The sequence below is a fragment of the Hevea brasiliensis genome, chromosome 15, assembly GCF_030052815.1.
Source record: "Hevea brasiliensis isolate MT/VB/25A 57/8 chromosome 15, ASM3005281v1, whole genome shotgun sequence".
NCBI lineage: Eukaryota > Viridiplantae > Streptophyta > Magnoliopsida > Malpighiales > Euphorbiaceae > Hevea > Hevea brasiliensis.
Window position 1 is genome coordinate 67717272 of NC_079507.1, and position 19745 is coordinate 67737016.

General features: G+C 32.1%; 2 protein-coding genes and 1 long non-coding RNA gene across 4 annotated transcripts; 2 read left to right on the forward strand and 1 right to left on the reverse strand.

The window, feature by feature from the left end:
* The first annotated feature begins 1043 nt into the window (after window positions 1-1043).
* On the forward strand, window positions 1044-3488 carry LOC131174164 (uncharacterized). The gene is made up of 3 exons (XR_009144410.1): window positions 1044-1300; window positions 2567-2630; window positions 3204-3488. It is a non-coding gene; the product is annotated as an uncharacterized LOC131174164 (long non-coding RNA).
* A 6034-nt stretch (window positions 3489-9522) lies between these two features.
* On the forward strand, window positions 9523-13751 carry LOC110673393 (ribonuclease 3-like protein 2). 2 transcript variants are annotated; one of them, XM_021836521.2, is made up of 5 exons: window positions 9523-10238; window positions 10351-10503; window positions 10636-11012; window positions 11765-11974; window positions 12691-13751. In XM_021836521.2, exons 1-4 carry the CDS (start codon window positions 9819-9821, stop codon window positions 11937-11939), a joined length of 1125 nt encoding a protein of 374 aa, XP_021692213.2. In that variant the 5' UTR covers window positions 9523-9818; the 3' UTR covers window positions 11940-11974; window positions 12691-13751. The 2 variants fall into 2 exon arrangements, with proteins under 2 accessions (XP_021692213.2, XP_021692212.2); XM_021836520.2 differs by lacking the exon at window positions 12691-13751 and having other exon boundaries at window positions 11765-12087.
* Window positions 12405-14612, reverse strand: LOC110673461 (alpha-1,3-arabinosyltransferase XAT3). Its single transcript, XM_021836607.2, has 4 exons — window positions 14482-14612; window positions 14070-14386; window positions 13870-13968; window positions 12405-13769 (listed from the first exon to the last, which is right to left on the reverse strand). The coding sequence occupies exons 2-4, from the start codon at window positions 14182-14184 to the stop codon at window positions 12613-12615; spliced, it is 1371 nt and encodes a 456-aa protein (XP_021692299.2). The 5' UTR covers window positions 14185-14386; window positions 14482-14612; the 3' UTR covers window positions 12405-12612.
* Between the last annotated feature and the right edge of the window lie 5133 nt (window positions 14613-19745).

Genomic DNA, 19745 nt, shown 5'->3' on the forward strand with positions numbered 1-19745 from the left:
TATTAAAAAAAAAGTAAATATGTATTTTCATTTACAACCACGTGATATTTTTCTCACAAAATTTATCACTTCATTCTCTATAAATAAGTATATAATTTTTTTAATTAATTATTTGATTTTTTTTTAATTATTAAAAGTTTACTACATATCATCAATTTTTTTTATACTAATTATTTAATTTTTTTTAGTTATCATTAGTACTAGGATTACTACTTTAATTTTTATGATTTAAACTATTATTTTTTTTCTGATTAAATGTATTATTTAAAAGTTTTTTATATCACTTTCTTTACAAATTTATTTATAAAAAATATTATTTGCCACATATTACTATCCATAAAAAAATAAGTGTATAACTCTCTTTATGCTACTTATTTGATTTTTTTTATTTTTCTTTTAATTAGTATTTGTAACACCCCTATTTACATAACCTGGTATATTTTACTGTTCCGGTGATCGGTGTCAGTCCGGACAATTAAGAGAATTAGAACCACATCTAAGATACCTAGATAAGCCATAAATACAAATAATTAGTGATTGTTAGATAGTTAAGTATAAATAAGAAAAAACAGAAAATAAAATGTTAAATGAGTCGGAAGTTACAGCGATGAGTGACCTTCCCGAGAAGTGACTGCGAAGGCCATCGTAACCCTAATTCTGAACTAGAAAATGTGACGGCGCAGTCCTTAGGACTTTTGTGAACGCAGTGGAAAAGAGAAAATCACAGAAAAGAGTTGTTAAGCAGGTCAAATAATTAGGTCAAAGATCCGAAATAAATATCGAATTACTTGCAAACCGGATCAGACCGGCGAGGGGCAATTTAGTCAATTCACCCCTAGAGATGACTCCTGACCTAACTGTCCAATAAAATTGGAGAAATAAAAATTTTAGAATCGAGAATTAAATTAAAAAATTATGAAAAAAATTAAAGAAAAAGAAAAAGAAAAAAGAAATGGATTATTACATCATTAGGTGACATCATGAATGATGTTAAAATTAAAATTATTTTACCCAAATTTTTGACTAAGTCAATTATGGCATAAATGGAGATAAAAATAAAATTAAAAAGACATTTTTTTTTCTTCTTCTTCTCCAAATTTCCGTAGCTCTCTTTCTCTCATTTGTTCTCTCACCAAAAACCTCCATTAAAGCATGAAATCAAGCTCTTAAACCCCTAAATTACCCATAAATTCCCCAAATTTCTTTGATTAAAGCTTGTTATCTTCACTTGAGAAGAAGATTGTGGAAGGAAAGAAAGGAAGAAAAAGGAAGAAATTGAAGAAGTAAAGATCAAACAAAGGTTAGTACTTAAACTTGACATCTTTTGTTAAATTTTCATGTTCTTAGTTAAGTTAACCTAGAAATTAACTTAAAATTAAAAGAAAACAATTATGGGGGACTGGAAAGGAAATTCGGCCAGCATTAAGGGGTATTGAAATTTCATGATTTTGATAGAATTGAAGTGTTATTTAAGTTGAGTTGGGTGTATAGAAGTTGATTATAAACTTTAATTGTATTAGATTGCACAATTGTGTAATTAGGGTTCTTAAGCCTCTTAAAATTGAGAGAAAAATTGTAGAAAATGGTCAATTGATGCAAATGACCTTAATTGAGGTGAGAAATGGTCAATTGGGACCATTTGTTATGTGTATGAATTAATAGAATGAAATTGCAATTCGGATTGGGTAGGGTCACTATTCTGGCAGCTTGACTTAAGACTCTTTTAGGGATCAAAACTGAAAATTTACCAACCCAATTGGTGTGAAGCCAATTGAGAATGAAAATAGACACGTAATGACACATTTTTCATTTAGAAACCATGCCTAGAAAATAACATTAACATAGTGAACAATTAGGTCAAACTCGAGTGTTGTGCACTGCCACTGTACTAAAATGATCAACTGTTCATTTGGCCATAACTTGGGCTAGATAGATCTAAATGACCTGATTTTTGTGGCATTGGAAAGGTATGATATAGAACTACAACTTTTATGAGAACACCAACTCAAATTCTGCCCATAACCCAGTCATTTTGCCACCTAAAATTAGTGGTCCAAAACTGTCAGAACCAAAGCAAGTGCCCAGAAATTTAGGTTAGACCAATCTGGCTAGCCATGTTCAAATGGCCATATCTTGGGCTACAAAACTCCGAATGGAGTGATTCAAAAAGAAAATTAAAGTTAAGACAATAAGGAATAACTTTTATGAAGAACACTTTGCTAAAATTTTCTTAGCAACTTAACTAATGGAACAGTGCAAAATAAGATACCAAATTTGAAAATTTAAAATTGTACTTGAAAGACCTAAAAAAATTGAAGGGGCAACTAAAACCAATAAATTTGGTAACCAAAATGTGGTATGTGGGTGAAATTGAAATTTCCATACCTATTAAGCATAAGAAAATCAACAATTTGACTTGAATGGTGTCATGAATAGTAACCCCGAAACGCAAAATTCAAATAACATTAAATTAAACATATTAGAGCTAGACATAAGTAATTGTGAATTTATTATTGAATTTATTACAGGTTATGATACTGAAATACTGTAAAATTGTATGTTTCAGTTGAAAAGAATACCGGGAAAGAACCCGAGACATCGATTCAAGGCCTAGAGGCGACTCGCACAAGGTTTGTGCACAACATAAAAGTTTCTTTAAATTTCTTTTGCAAAGTGTATGATATGAATTATGATCCAATTGTATTGCAAAAAAGTGATTGAAATGTACAATATACTTTTGACCTAAATTGTTAGAAATTTAATTGTATGTGTTTGAATTGTCAATAAATGTTTAGTAAATTGTTAAGATAGTTTTGAAACTAAAGTTTCATTACCACATATCTGAATACCTCACTAGCTTGACTAGTGGGAGGAATTAGTTTTAAATTTTGAATTCCCTCTCAAACTGAAGTGTTGAAGTGTGTGCCAGTAGAGGAAGAAATTTGAATGGGTACCCATAGATTGAGCTAGCTAGCCTTGAGATTCCTTATAAGCCTCCAGCTATTGAGATGAACATTGTATGGCATGATATAACTATGTGTTTTATGAAATCTATTTAAGGACTTCCGAAATGAGACTGTTTTGATAAAAATTATAAATTGTGTTTTATATTTGTTTTCATTTTCAGTACCATATTTAAATAAATGTGATTTGATTTATGCATAATATTTTATTTTAGTATATTGTGCATCGCTGAGTACTAGTCATAGTACTCAGCGATGGCTGTTTATTGCTATCGCAGATAGAGAGACTAGTAGAGCAGCGGAGTGAGCTGCTGAGGATTTCAGAGCTACTTCTGGACCTTTTGTCGGGTATAATTTTATACTCTGATTGTACATATTTATTTTGATGTAATTAACTGTATATACATTTGTAAATTGGTCATGAGCAGTTGTACAGATTTTGTAATAATATTATTTTGGGTTTTCTGATGTAAATTTAGACTAATAAATGTAAATAAACTTTTCTTCAATGAAATGCAAATGAGATGAATTATTATTATTTTTTAGAATAATTGAATTGAGAATTATGAACTATGGAAATTGTTTTAAATTGTAGAGTTTGGGGAAAATTGTATTGACTTGAGTTGTAATGGTGGTTGAGATTGGTTGAAGTGATATATTTGGAAGTATTTTCCACAGGTAAAATTTTCGATCTTCTCAAATACAGCCGGCACTCAAGTAAATGTTTTTTAATACCTGCTAGAAAAGCTCACCACTTTCAAAAAGTAAGAAAATTGTTTTAAAATCTCCTATAGTGTATTTAATGGGTTATCGATAGACAAAGTCGGTAATTCATTAGGTATACTACGGAATCATGTTATGCCTTACAGAGGGGTAAAGTATGACAGTATTATTGATATTATTACCTTAATTTTTATAATTTAAATTATTATTTTCTTTAAAATTTGATTTCTAAAAATTAATGCCTTTGAGATTAAATGCATTTGTTAAAATTTTTTTTATATTGATTTTTTTTATAAATTTATTTATGTAAAAATATTATTTATCACATATCACCCTCCACAAAAAATAGTTTATAACTCTTTTTATACTAATTATTTATTATTTATTTTTATTTTAATTATCATTATTATCAACATTACTATTTTAATTTTTGTTATTTAAAAATTAATTTTTAAAAATTAAGGTATTTATGATTAAATACATTATTAAAATATTTTTATATTGCTTTTTTATAAATTTTAATTAATTTATGAAAAATAATATATGTTAATTTATACTTCACTTTTTTATTTTATTTTTAATTACTAAAATATCTTTACTTTTTATGAAAACATAAATTTTGTAATTTACTTTATATTAATTAAATAATAAATATAAATTTTATATCATTATTACTATTTTAAACTTGCCTTCACTTTTGAAGAAAATTTTACATCATTATTACAACATTATCTCTTTAAATATCTTCTATATTAAACTTATTAATGTATAATTAATGCATAATTTACATAATTTTATTTAAATAATTTTATGTTATTGCACTCCAAAAATTTTATTTAGTTGTCTAAAATTTTAAAATTAACTTTAAATATTAAAATTAGAAAATAATAAAATGTATTAATTAATAATATTATATTTAAAATGAATTGATTACAATTTTTAAATGAAAGTATATTTTTTATTTTTTATTTTGCTTTTTATTTATAATTTTTTAATTATTTAGAATATTAATTTAAATTTATACTAATAATTATTTTTTAATGTTTTATATATTTTTAATACATTTTAGATATATGCCTTTTAATAATTTATATAATATTAAATTTATGTTTATTATATTATAATTGATTAATATTAATTATAGATATAAATATATCAATAATTTAAATATTAAAAATAAAAAATTAATTAAAAATTAATAAATTCGCGCATAACAGTACGAATATACAAGTGCGGACATTTAGCTAGTTACCATTAAAGAGGAGATTAAAAACAGGTTTAAAAGGAGAAAAAGAAAAAGTTAAAAAAAAAAAAAAAAAAACAGGTGGTCTCCCTTCATCATGAAACGGGAGGAGTGTTGTTTTTTTTTTTTTTTTTGAACTGTAAAATTTGCATTACAAATCTCAAGAATGGGCATGAAAAAACAAGATAGAGCTTAAAAACTTAGGAGAATTTACGGTCTAAGAACTATAGAGCTTGCCTGATCTAAAAGCTTTGATAGTACAATCTGTTGCTTTATTAGCTGATCTCTTAATTAGAGAGAATGATATATGATTAAAGAAACTACTTCTTGCAATAATAGTTTGGACCACAGCCTGAATTTTCTAAGGGATCAAATTATTTTGCTGAATAATAGCAGAATGAAGGATTTCTGAATCTGTTTTCATGATAACAGATTTTACATTCATAAAAATAGCAAGATTATCCGCTTTAAAAAAGGCTAGAGCTTCACCTGTAACACCCCCGTTGCATAGCCTGGTATATTTCATTGTTCCGGTGACTGGTGTCGGTCCGGACAATTAATGGGACTAGGGCCACACTTAAGACAATTTGAGAAGCCATAAACACAAATAAATAGTAATGTTTAATTAGTTAACTATAAATAAGAAAAACAGAACATAAGAAGTTAAACGAGCCGAGAGTCACAACGATGAGTGATCTCCTCGGGAACGACTGCGAAGTCGTTTTAAACTCAAATTTCGAACCGTAAAATGTGATGCTGCGGTCCTTAAGACTATTATGAACACAGTGGAAAAGAGAAAATCACGAAAAAGAACTGTTAAGTCAGTCAAATAATTAGGTCAGGGAGCCGGAAGAAATATTGAATTATTTACAAACTGGGATGAACCGGCGAGGGGCAATTTGGTCAATTGACCCTGAGAGCTGACTCCTGACCTAACTGTCAAATAAAATCAAGGAAAAGAAAATTTCAGGATCGAGAATTAAATTAAAGAACTAATAGAAAAATAGAAAAAAAAGAGGAAAATGAAAAAGTAAAAAGGTGATGACATCATGCATGACCTCATGCATGATATCATAAACAAATTAATTAAATTATTTATTAAATTAGATTTTTGGTCTTCTAAAAGGGATAAAGATAAAAGAAAATAAAAAGAAAAAAAAATTTAGAATTGTCTTCTTCTTCCATCAAGTTGCCGCCTCCCTTCTCCATAAACCCTCCATGGAAACTTCTCCATTAAAGCTTGCACTCAAGCTTTAATTTCTCCACTTAGTCTTAATAACTCCCTTAAATACCTCACTAGAACTTGTAATCTCCACTTGAGAAGAAGATTGAAGGAAGAAAGGAGAACAAGAGATTGGGATTTGAGGATCTAAATAAAGGTTAGTCTTTTAACTATCAATTAGTTATTTAAATGCATCATTAGTTACTTAAATGAGTTTAGAAGTTAATGAAGTGAAATAAAAATATGTGAAGAGGACTAAACTGAAATTTCGTCCAGCTTGGAGGGAGTATGATTTTGTATGGTTTGAGGGTTTTGAATGAGTGTAGAAACCTTAATTAGTTGAATGATTAGCATTAAAACCATTAAATGTAGTTAAATACAATGATTTAGTGAGATTAGGGTTTGAATGTTAGGGTTTGTGAACCAAAATTTGGAGAAATGCATAAATGATGACTTTGACCTATTGTGAGCTGAAAAATGGTCAATAATGACCAAAGGAGATGTGTTTGAATTGTTGGAAGTGAAGCCAAATTCGGAGGTTGAATGGTCATGCTGCTGGCAGCATGACCAAGCCAACTTTGAAGGACCAAAACGGAAATTTTACAAGTCCAATTGATATGCCACCAATTGGAGATGAAAATAGACATAAAATGCCACAATTTTCATTAAGGAACCATGGCCAAAAACTGACTAAAACTTAGTGAACCAATTGACCAAAGTGAAATGAGAGCAGGCTGCCACTGTACAAACTGACCAAATGAACAGTGTTTGTTCATTTGGTCATAACCCGAGCTAGGCAGGTCAGATTGACCTGAAATTTTACCAGTGGTTAGATCACATATAGACCTAAAACTTTCATGAAGAACACAAGTCCAGATTCTGCCAGCAACCAAGCCATTTGGCCACCCCAAGTTGGTGACTCAAATCTGCCAGCACCAAATTTACCCAGAAAATCTGAATTGTTTTAAATCCGGCAGCCCTAGTTCAAATGGCCATAACTTGAGCTACAAAACTCCAATTGAGGTGATTCAAAAATGAGAATAAAGTTAAGACATTAAGAAACATTTTCTATGAAGGAAATTTTACCAAATTCCAACAGTAGATTGACCAATGGAACAGTGCAACTTGAAGCACAAAAACTGAAAATTTGACAATTTGGCCAAAAGGACTTAAGCTTTGAGAGAATGACCAAAACCAACAAATTTAATGACCAAAATGTGGTATGTGGGTGAAGTTGGAGTTTCCATACCTATTAAACCTTAAAAAGTCAACAATTTGACTTGAATAGTAACCCGAAATACAAAAATTTCGAGAACGTCGAACTTAACGCAATAGAACTAGTAAAAATGAAGTTAAATTTATTTTTGGATTTATGCTAAGTTATGGTACTGAAACACTGCGAAACTGTATGTTTCAGCTGAAAAAGACTTGAAAATTCGAAGAGACTGAGTCAAGGCTTCAAGGCGACTCAAGTCAGGTTTGTGCACAATAATAATTGTTTAAATATTTTAATCTCAAAAATTTGACTTCTTTGATTAATTATGTACTGTGTTGCCATTTTGTAATCGTAAATGTGACTTTGGAAATTGATCAAATTTCTCATAAATTGTTTATATAAATTATTTTGAATTGATTTTATATTCACACTTAGCATAACAGTATCACATTATTCTTCCTCCATTTATGGGATTGAGATCGTTTATTTTCCTCCCTCTCTGGCTCGCCAGTTGAGGTTGTAGATCGGATGAGTACTCATTAGCTAGCTAGCCACCTCCCTCATTGATTTCAATTAATGGGGTTGAGATTGCTTTGTCGTGGTGTACAACGCGGCATTGATCGGAAATTTTGTGTCATAGCTTAAGTTGTGTATGACTTTGGCAACACTGTGTTTATGAAATTGTTTGACTAAACTGTGTTTAATAAATTATTTGACAAAATGATGTTATTATGAACTTTAATATTGTGAAATGTGATTGAGAAACATTTAAATTGTGTTTAGCAATGAATGATTTATTTATTGCATTCTAAATTTTTATTGTGCACCACTGAGTATTTTTATACTCAGCGATAGCTTATTTTGCTGTCGCAGATAAGAGCAAGGAAAAAGCAGCAGAGTGAGCTGCTACTGAGTTGAAGATCACACCAATCTTTTGTACGGGTATTATTTTATACCTTTATAGATAATTTTGATATAAATATAGAAATGTTGTATGTATCAATGTAGTTGAGCAGTTGTAAATAAATTGTAATAATATTATTTTGGATTTTCTTCTGTAAATTTAATATTTGTACATATAAATTTCCTGCTTTATACTTTGTGAATGAAAATATTAAATATTTTGAGATGAGAAATCTTGAATTGTATTGTGAAATTATTTTGAAGTGTGTTGAACTGAGTTAATTGAGTTATTGAAGGTTGGGAGTTGTGAAATATTTTTGGAAGTGTTTTTTTTAGGTAATTAAAGAACTGTTCTTTCCAGTTTTCAAACGGAACTCTGTCAAAATTTTTATAAAATTTGCGACAAAATTTAAAATGAAAAAATTTTTTACTAGTATTTAAGTTTTGAATAAATGGTTTTTAATTCTCACTAAAATGCTCACCACTTTCAAAATTGTAAGAAAATTATTTTAAAATCCCTTGTAGGGTACTTAATGAATTATCGGTAGGTGAAGTTCGATAGTTCATTAAGCATTTTACGGGATCATGTTATGCTTTACAGAGGGGTAAGGTGTGACATCACCCACCAAAGGAGAGTATGCTAGAATTTTGCAGGCCACACCATCAACCATACTACTACTGTGATTCCTGACAATAACTCTTACTGTTGCATAATCGAAATTATCTTTCAATGAAACATCACTGTTAAACTTTAAAACTCTAAAAGTAGGCGAATACTATATATTGTGAGAATGAGAATTATCTATATAGTGCTATAAATTTACAAAATTTTAAAAAATAATAATAAAAATTTATTAATCCAATTGATAAATTTTTATCTGATTAACAGCCGAAACTGAGTTAAACCGAATTTGCTCAAAAACTGACATATTACTAAAAACTGAAATTGGAAGGGGTGTTGCTTACCATACAATAATGACCATATTAAATTACGGTAATGCTAACGTTTACAAAAGAATTTATTAATATAAGAATTTGTTATAATATAAATTAATTTTTTAAAATTATCTCGATAAAAAAACATTAAATTGAAAAAAAAATTACAGTGAAATTAACCCTAAAAATTCGTGCTTTGTTGTTTCTTTTAAGGAAAAAAACGATTTAGTAGTTATGAGTAGGATTTGATTTGACACAAATTTTATCCTAAAAATTAAATTAGGAGCCCAAAACTATTTTCATTCCGCAGATCAAAAAAAGAAAGATAAAAGCAAAAGACAAGTGGGTCAGAGTGAGTCGGATCTTCTTCTGTTTGTCGTTCTGCCTACGAGAGACGACTACTTGAAAACCTGACACTCCCACTGCCATGCCTACTATCGCTAAACTTTTTTCAACTGACATTCTTTCTCCTCTCGCCTAGATGTGGTCATGGCCGTGCGTGTCCATCTCACGATTAGATTTATTGCAATCTGTTCTAGCGCGTGATTCCACCTCCAACCCCAAGGTCCAAAGTCTTTCCCTTTCACTTCAATTCTTCGCTCTTCCCTTTCAATGGACCCTTTTCTCCCTCCTACGCCTGGTTCTTCCAGATTCTTCATGTCGTCATCGGATACCATCACCACCACCACCGAAGCTCCACCATTGCCGCCCTCAACCGAAATGGAAGCGTCGGTCCTCGCCGTCGAAAGAATCTTGAATTATAGTTTCAAAAACAAGCGCCTTCTCGAGGAAGCTTTAACGCACTCCTCTTTTGCGGACTCGGCCTCTTACCAGCGACTCGAGTTTGTCGGTGACGCCGCTTTAGGACTGGCTTTGAGTAACCATGTTTTTCTAGCTTATCCTCAGCTCGATCCCGGCCAGTTATCTCTGCTGCGTGCCGCCAATATCAGCACGGAGAAGCTCGCGCGAGTGGCGATCAGGCATGGACTTTATGGCTTTGTGAGGCATAACGCTTCTTCTCTTGATGATAAGGTAAAATTGAGTCAGGATCGGAAAGTTTCCATTGTATTCTTTGGAAAGTACTGTTTTTGCAATTTAATGACTGTTCTGTTATTGTGATTTTTTTCCCTCCTGCTCCATATAGGTTAGGGAGTTTACTGATGCTGTGAGTCAGGAAGATGATGCAGTTGCTTATGGTGGCTCTGTGAAGGCACCTAAAATTCTTGCTGATATTGTGGAGTCTGTGGCTGCTGCTGTCTATGTTGATCTCGATTTTGATCTTCAGAGGCTTTGGGTGGTGCGTAAATTAGCTTTGTATTGTGTGCAGAAATTGTGATTTTCTTGGCTTCTGAATTAGATTACTTCTTTTAACATATGTGAGTTTATGGCAACTGGATTTAAGATATTTCGATTGTTGTTGGATTTCTAGATATTTAGGGGACTTTTAGAGCCCATTGTTACGCTTCAAGACTTGCAGCAACAACCGCAACCAGTGACAATGTTGTTTGAGCTGTGCCAAAAGCAGGGGAAGGAAGTTGATATCGTACACTGGAAAAATGGGACAAAAAATATTGCTAGTGTATATGTTGATGGAGAGTTTGTTGCCACTGGTTCGTCTGAGCAAAAAGAAATTGCAAAGCTTAATGCTGCCAAGGGAGCTCTGCACAAATTATCACATTCGATGCCTTCTAATGGCAGTCTTTCTGATATCCTGGATAGCATCAATGGATCATTTGAGATTGAAGGAGCAAAACAGAAGTTACATGAACTCTGTGGCAAGAAAAAATGGCAGAAACCAAGTTACAAGTATGCATTTAAACTTATAACATACTTAAATATTCATAACTTAGATGTCTGCACTACGTTTGCTTCATGTGTTAACGCTCTATTATATCTTTTGAGATTTGATTATTTTCTATTCAAAATGCTTTTATGAACTCTCATAATTTCATGGAGAAGATATTTAATGTGAAGGTACTGGTTTATTGGAGTTTTGTGAGTTTAAAGTCTCATTCTATACTTTGTTATATATATTCCCATCTACTATTTCTTACCTTGCATATTATCTAACATATTGCTGTGAGCCTGTGATCCAATGGTGAAGTTGATTTGATTTTGCTTTGTATGCTTCATGAGAAACCCATTAGTTTTACTGTTGATTCCAAGTTCCAACTTTAGTCTCTTCTTTCCTCCCTAAGCAATCCCTACTTAATTTTCAATTACCTTCTAATATGCTTTAATAGGTTCATAGGGAGTGAAATGCTGGGAGAGGTAAATTGGAATAGGATGAGAACTGATGTTTTGAGTGTAGCCGCAATGGGGTGGGGGACTAACATAGGTCAAGGCTTTAAGAAAGGTGGCCTATATGAAAAAAAAAAAAAACTCTAAAATAATTTGGGCAGCAAACAGAGTTAAGGAATCATGTTGAGTTCTCAGCAAGATACACGATGAGGATAAGCTTTTCTTATTCTTATAATACTCGGGTCTTATAAACAAACTCTCAGAAATTATGCTATTTTGAATACTTATAATGTTCTTTTCTTTGCTTTAACATGCAGCATTGAGAAAGAAATGGGCCCTGCACATGAGAAGAAATTTATATGCTCAGTTCAGATTGCAACTGTAGATGGTGTGCTCTACATGATGGGAGATGAAAAAACAAGAATAAAAGACGCAGAAGGTTCTGCAGCTTCATTAATGATACAAGCTTTGCAGGAATCAAATTACCTGTGATTCTGTTATCCTGAAAATATGAGCTGTTATGGATGGTAGGCTTTTTGTACCTGCTTCTGTTAAATGCGTAGGCTGGATGAACACCTTTTTCCTTGAGCTGTATTTAACTTTCAATAGCAGTGCAAAGCGTAGTTTTGAGATTTTTGAATGGCTCTCTTGTTTGATCAGGAGTCAGGATTGGCCTTTGATATTTTAGGGTGTACAATCATTCCCAGTCTTTTAGTTAGTTTTGGCCTATATGATAACATGACTGCGAGGACCGGATTTGTGTTATTTGCCATAAAAGTTAACATTGTGCTTAACCTAGTTTTTGGTTTCTAACTATCAGCCACGGTGAGGGAGAAGCTAGTTTCATGTATCATTTTTCTTTCCATATTCTTCTTCCACTAAGCTGTACTATATGACGTTGAATGTTCTAGCTGCAAAGTTGAAAAAAAAAAATAGTGCTGTCAATGCGGCTTCCAATTAGTAATGGTTCAGTGCTGACCATTCTTAAGAAGATTTTTGGTGCCCAATTTGGCAAACTGAAAATGAAATTTACTTGTACAACCAACAAGATAACCCAGCTTTCTAGGGGGAAAATGTAGAGAAAAGAGATTTATTTGCTGGTTTTTGGCATTTTAACTGCTAGTTATAGTATCTATCTACTGTAGTTCCAACTGACAAGCTATCTTCATTTCAAAGGAGACTGCCTAATAAGCTTTATTGCTTCAACAATAATCTTCCTGAACCTTGTCACATTGATCTTCAGGTTCTGTCCATCAACATACATAGCCCTGGCAGCAGAGTAACCCTGCGAGAATATTGACTTGGGATCAGCAATTGCAGGGTGATCTCTACCATATTTGTCCAAGAGGGAGCTCTCCTCTGGCTCGATCTTGTACTCCAAGTATTTTACACCCATCTTGCTTGCCGGATCACCATAGTAGTTTGCTGATGCCCATTCCAACCCCAGGGGGACCACTTGCACCATTACTGCCCCATCGGGTAGGAATACCTCATTCGTAAGCCCAGCTCCATGGGCACCTACCATGACACTGCAGGAATTAAGCACTGATGCGAATCTGTTTAAATTTGACATCCTGTAAGGCGCGGTCACAATAACTCGAAATCCTAGCTGCTCCATCATTGTCACCATTTCATTTTCATTCAGAAACCTCCTTGATTTGCGACGGGAAATAAGTATCAGCACTGGCTTTTCTATCTCAGAAGCGTTCTTAATCTTCAGATTATACGATTGTCTGAGAAAATGCTTGAAGTCAAACATGGAGTACCCTCCTGGAATCTCGGTAGAATTGATTACGAGATTCTCATGGTACACAAGCCCGATAACAGCTCCTGGAAAGCAGTGAACACTTCCATCAGCTGCAGGATTTATGGGCTGATAACGAGACAAATGTGATAGAATCCTGTTGTATTTGCTAACCCACCAAGGCTTATAGTCAGTGATGACAAATTGTAAGTTGGATCGAAAATGGCGGCACGTCAGGAAGAGAGGGATGGTGATCTCATTTATCTCATGGAATAGGTTTCCTGTGAAGCCGCCGGAGGAGAAGATCACTGCAGGGACATCGTGAGTGAAATTACAAGGTGGTAGGTTGGTAGAGTTTCCGGGTAGTATGTGAACTGTTGTGACTCTTTCCATGGCAGTTTGATCCTCTCTCCTTGCATAAGGCTTAATCATTCCTTTAACTTTAGCCTGAGAGCCTGGTATGTAAACTGATAATGCATTATTGTCGATCCTAACCGGTTTCTTTGCAACACATAACTCTGTGTGATGGTCAGAATGGCAAGAAAAACCAGTTGCTTCAAGCTTGATTCTATCTTCACCTATATGCAGATTGAAACTTTCATCTTCACATGATGAATTAGGAAAAGAAAATTCAAGAGGCATAAAATAAATGGAAATGATAAAGGCAGAACAGAGAACCTCTCACTAGTCTTCTTAGAAGAAATTCTATAGGCTCTTCTTGTTTGAGTCCATTAGCAGTAGCACTAACTGATCTCCAATTTGATGACCGTTGTTTCCCTTCATTTCCAAACACGTCAAGTGAACAGATAAATCACCATCAGATTGGCCAAGTTAATGAATTTTACCACTACTAACTTGCAATAAGAAAGAATCATTACATGTCTCAAATGGATCAATATCTGATACAAAAAAAGCAGCACAAAGAAAAGTGACAACGATTACACATGGTACTGAAGTTGCACCAAGCACAAGCCTTCCTGATTCCTTTCCCATTTCCCTCTTATCTGTTCAAAAACTTCCATGTGCAGTTTACTTACAAATTGGACATGAGAAAATACAACCTCAATTGATGAATGGCCAGCTGGGTTGTCCATATTTCTTATTGTGTTGTCAGCGTGGCAGCCATTGATTTGTTTTCTTCTTAAAAAATAGAGAACCCATATTCAACCTTGTTGCCTTGATGGTGAAACCTGAGCTACAATTGTGAAACATTAAGTTTTTCTTTAATATATTCCCAGGGTGGTTGGTGCTTGATATAAACTATTTGATGATTCCAACAGCCATACATACATATATAGACTTGATATATAGGTCTATTGGGTATACCCTGCAAATAATTGTCATCAATCACTTCTAATTTTCTTGCAACCACAATTACACATAAGCAATTTTAAGAAAAAAGTTAGATCGATGTGATTTTGTGTATAATCAAATGATTGGTTGTTGAAGTGTCGATATTTCTGTTTTACAAATCATATAAGCAATCGTTGTTCAGTTGACATTGAATTCATAGTACTATCTTGAATAGGTCAGAGAGTTTAGTTATGAGCATATAAAACAGTAAGGAAAAGTCAATTTTTGCTTAGGCATTTTTTTGGTCTGAGATAAAATTTTCATTGATGGCCTTAAAGGGGTGAGATTAGCCCCATAACTTTAAAAAAAATTTCCAGTGATAAACACAAGCCTAAAACACAAGAAACCCAACTCCATGCTCCCCAACCTAACCCCAAAACCCTAGGGTTACCCAATCTGTTAAAACACCCGCAGTTGAGGACCTGAGACATAGCAACCAGCGTCGCGCTTCCAGTCTCGCTCGGCCAAGACCATCTGATAGATAGGAAGAGGCAATTAGAACCAGCAAAACCATAGAGCAAATCAAGCTAATAACATTGTCAACCGCGTAAAGCAGGAAAGCCATGGGGCTAGAGATGGCAAAAGTTCCCGATTTGATAAATTTTCTCAACCTTGTCCTGACCCTAATTTGTGTGGGTCAGGAATAGAAAGACCTTCATTTTATCCTAAAATTTAGTAATCCGTCCCATATAATAATATATTATTATTTTTTATTAAAAAATAATTTATTTTTATATATTTATATATTTTAATAATATAATTTTAATAAATATGTTATTAAAATAATAAGTAAAATTTATATTCCTAATTATATTTTATTTTTAATAAATAAATTTGTATTATATATTAATAAATTAAAATAAAAAAAAAAAAAATTTTGCATGAAAACCTGCCTAGTCCCGCATTTCGGCGGGGAATGCTTCGTCCCGACCTTGAACTTATGTGGGGCAAGGGACGGAAGGAGCGATTCCTGCCTTTAACCTGCCCTGTTGCCATTCCTAATTGAGGCCTACGAACTGTTCAAGCACAGACCCGCACATTCAGAGGGAATAAGCAGAGAAGCAGCAAAAACTTAGCCAGCATCTCACTCTCTTTTAAACAAGGCGGTGGCACCCTCTTGGCCAAACACTTTAATCCCTAGGGATGCATCCTCCTCACATGCACGACAGCAGAGCTTTTTTTAGCCAAGTATGCAAAGTCGCTGAAAAGGACATGCAAGAGTCAAACAAAGCAAATCTTCAGAGGTTCCTCCCTTAAGCCACTCAATACCTGGAAAAACACACACTAAAACCAGCATAGGAACAAACATAACTAGATCACAAAACAAATAAAACCCATTGACAGCCCAAGGACCTTCCTCCTTTCTCCGCCACTGTCCTCAAGACAATCTATCTACAACCCAACCTATCAATAAGGGAGGGGAAACCCACTAAATTGGGAGAGGAAGGCAGCCTTCCCCACCCAGGAGCAGAGAAAAGCCGCTTGAAGCAGCAGAGCAAAGAGACTCTAGTCTCGGAAAAACAAAGAAAGACGAGAGAAATTTTCTCTCTTCACTAAATAGAGAGAGACGACTGTTTGTTTAGGTATTAGGGGATAGATTATTGTTGTCCATATTAAAATTGTAGTTGTCATTCTTATTAATAAGAATGAAAATGCAACTAATTAGAATTTGATGGAGTTGATATAGATTTCCAATGAATCTAGGTAAAACCCAGTTTCTTTAAAGTGCTCCAATTAGCCTGCCATATATCAATTACTCGAGTTCTATCTGTGGAGAATGGCATGAATAATGGTAGGTTTTAGCGTTGGGCGAGTGGATTTGGATCAAGATTAATGGGCTAGGCCCATGATCAAGATCAAAATTTAGGAGGCTTTCCTCAATATCCAGTTTTACTTACTAAGGATTTAAGGATGTACACAAGTTCACGCACATATTAAATGTCAGCCTTAAAAATGGCATTATAAAAGTATGACGTATAATTTAATAAAAGTACTTAAAAAATTATTTTGTGCCACATTTTGATCTTATATCTTTATTTTATATTTTTTTATATAAAAAATAAATTATCATATTAAATATTAATTTCTTATTTAAATATTTTTAAATTTTAACTATTAAATTTTATTTTATATAAAAAAATATTATCTAAAATTATTTTTTTACATCTTTTAAAAATTTTAAAATTCTTATATTTACAATTTTCAAATTATATATAAAAATATTTTATTTTTTAATTAAATTTTTTATTATATTAAAAATGGTAAACTGTTCTTAAAAATTAAATATTCAATAAAAATTATTCATAAAATTTTAGAAAATATTTTTAAAAACATTTTTTATATTTAAAGTCTAAGAATTTTTAGAATAGCTTAATGAGAGTAATTTTTTAATTGCCATACGACATTCTAACGTTTTATCTTTATTTTTATATTTTTCATATAAAAAATAAATTATCATATTAAATATGAACCTTTTATTTAAATATTTTCAAATTTTAATTACTAAGATCTTATCTCATACAAAAATAATTATTATATAAAATTATTTTTATATGTTTTTTAAAAAAATTTAAAATTCTTAAGTTTAAATTTATTATATTATATATTTCTAAATTATTTTTAAGTAATTTTCAGTTAGATTAAAAATGGTAAACTATTTTTTAAAAAATTATATATATTTAAATAATTATTCAATAAAAATTACTCATAAAATTTTGGAAAACTTTTAAAAACATTTCTTATATTTAAAATCTAAGCATTTTAGTGATAATATTTCAAAAATCGTCACATGGGGTAGCATTTTTTTTCTACTTTATTTTTATTTTATTGATATATAGCTATGTCAATTAATTTAAAAAGTAATAAAAATATCTGTTAATAACTTGTTGATTTATCAACACAACAAAATTTTATAATATAATTATAAAAATAAAAAATATATGATAAATTATATTATAAAAAATAAAATAATAAATAATTTTTACAGTGTGTGAATAAAATGACTGGTTGTAAAATAAATTTAGATCCATAATATTAAAAAAATACATAATGTTAAAAAAATAATAAAATCATTGTTTGCATCACAATGATGTAACTTTACAGCATGAGGAAAAACCAGGAATCTGCTTTGACGGCTGCCCTCAAAAACGCCAATATCTTAATTTTTCATTTTACAAAATTCCAATTAAAATTTTGAATTTACCAATGAATTTTAACTTAATTATATTGTTAGTTTTTAAACTATGATGTCTCAAATTTAAATTAAAGAAATTTTTGTTTTAAAAAAAATTAAGTTTTAATTTATAAGTTTATAATCTTAAAAATGAGTATAATATTATTGAATTAATATTATATATATATATATATATACACGATTCTTAAATCTCATATGTGGAAGGGAAAAAATTAAGGATAAATGGAAGCAGCCTCACCACAGAGTTCAAAAGCGAGAGGAAGGAATGTCGTTTTATTATCATTTCTCAGCACCACAGATACAAAGCGAAAGAAGGAAAAAGGATTAACTTTATAACAAAAGAAGAGAAACATGTAAAAAAGGTTGACATCCCATGAACATTCCTCGAAACTTACTCACGCAGCTGCTGCGAAAAACCTTCCCTACACAAACATCATCCTGCATTGCCATGATGCCATCCCTTTAGTGTACAATAAAAACAGAGAAATAACACCATATTAGCTTACATCTAATAATATTTATGAAGTATGCAAGGCAATCTAAATATGCAAATTTATATTAGGATCGATCACTTCTTATATATAACAACAGGAATGATATAAATGATTATAGCAACAGCAACTAGCTATCTAGCAGCAGATAACTAAGATATTTGCAACCCAATACAACGATGATCCATGAATGAAAGGCTGTGCTTGTCCTCTTCCTGCCTAACCATGATTAATTACTACCCACAAAATCTATATATAGAAAAATATATAGAACAATTAATCCTTAAAAGGATTTGTCTGATAAAACCCATGAATCCTCTTCCAAGGCTTTTCCCTTTGCATTCAACTGCTTATAGAAGTTTCCGATGAATGTTTCTGCCTTAGTGAACAGCTCTTGCCCACTAAGCCCACCAACTCCCTCCTCCTCCCCCTCTTCTTCTTCTTCTGCAGCTACATCTTCCACTTCTGTCTCTCCACCTCCTATGAAGAAGAGGCTTGTCATGGATGGGCATTTCTTCACTTTCTCCACCTTGACAGAGCTAACAATCTTCTCAGATGCAGATTTTTCAACAACCTTATTCTTATTTTCACTAAAAGCAAGAAGACCTGCTTTTGCCTCAGGATAGGAGGGGGCTTCCGGGGCTGTTACCTGAGGTTTTGTTGAAACAGGATCAACATGCTTTTTGTCCTCTAAAGGCTTGGAGAAAGCTGCAGCGAGAAGGCCAGCTTCAGCCCCAAGAGCTATAATAAGAAGATTAAGGATAAAGTAGAGGTACTTAGGCCTTAATGAAGAAGATAAAAGGGGCGTTACAAAGAGAAGTGCAACCAAGAGCGAGAGCATTAGAATTTGAGACTTATTGAACTTGCTCATAGCTTTTTGTCTTGCAGGTTATTAACTAAAATTTGAAGAAATAGTGGAGTTGATATAGAAGGAAGAAGAGCAAAAGAGGAGCTTGTTTTGCAACCCTCAAGAATGTTTCTTATTTCTTCCTAACCCAAATAACCACTTCCCCTTTCACTAGTGCGAAAGTGGTCCATTTTTCAAGGGCGTCTCCCTACTTTTTAAGAGGCAGGAATAAGGATGTGCATGGTTGAATTTGAGAATCGAAAATCTTTGAAACCGAACCATATCTCAACTTTTAAAAAATTTAAGAATCAAAATTAAAGCCAAAAAAGTAAGAATCAACTAAAATTTTATTAGTCTTTTTTATTTGTACTTTATAAAAATTAAAATTCAATCGAATTAAAACCATTTTTCCTTCAGACCAACCCATTTTTAATCCTCTGCCCATACCCATTTTTATCCCAAGCATTAATTCTTGAATTTTACACCTTAATTATATAAGTACTAAAATATAAAAAATAATTTGCAAAATGAAATGAATACTTAATTTGAATGAAACAATTTGTTACCTTTACACCTCATCCACTGCAAAAACCTAAATAATCGAAAAATTTTTAAGGGGATCATGAAACCATGCCAAACAAGAGGGAAGAGAAAAAGGAGTTGGAGTACA

Bases quoted from the DNA above. Each gene is read 5' to 3' on its own strand.
- LOC110673393 (XM_021836521.2), top strand. From the start codon at position 9,819: ATGGACCCTTTTCTCCCTCCTACGCCTGGTTCTTCCAGATTCTTCATG. The intron at 10,239-10,350 runs GTAAAATTGAGT...TGCTCCATATAG, and splicing joins CTTCTTCTCTTGATGATAAG to GTTAGGGAGTTTACTGATGC. The intron at 11,013-11,764 runs GTATGCATTTAA...TTTAACATGCAG, and splicing joins TGGCAGAAACCAAGTTACAA to CATTGAGAAAGAAATGGGCC.
- LOC110673461 (XM_021836607.2), bottom strand. From the start codon at position 14,184: ATGGGAAAGGAATCAGGAAGGCTTGTGCTTGGTGCAACTTCAGTACCA. The intron at 13,969-14,069 runs GTAATGATTCTT...TTGGAAATGAAG, and splicing joins TATTGATCCATTTGAGACAT to GGAAACAACGGTCATCAAAT. The intron at 13,770-13,869 runs GTTCTCTGTTCT...ATCTGCATATAG, and splicing joins TCTAAGAAGACTAGTGAGAG to GTGAAGATAGAATCAAGCTT.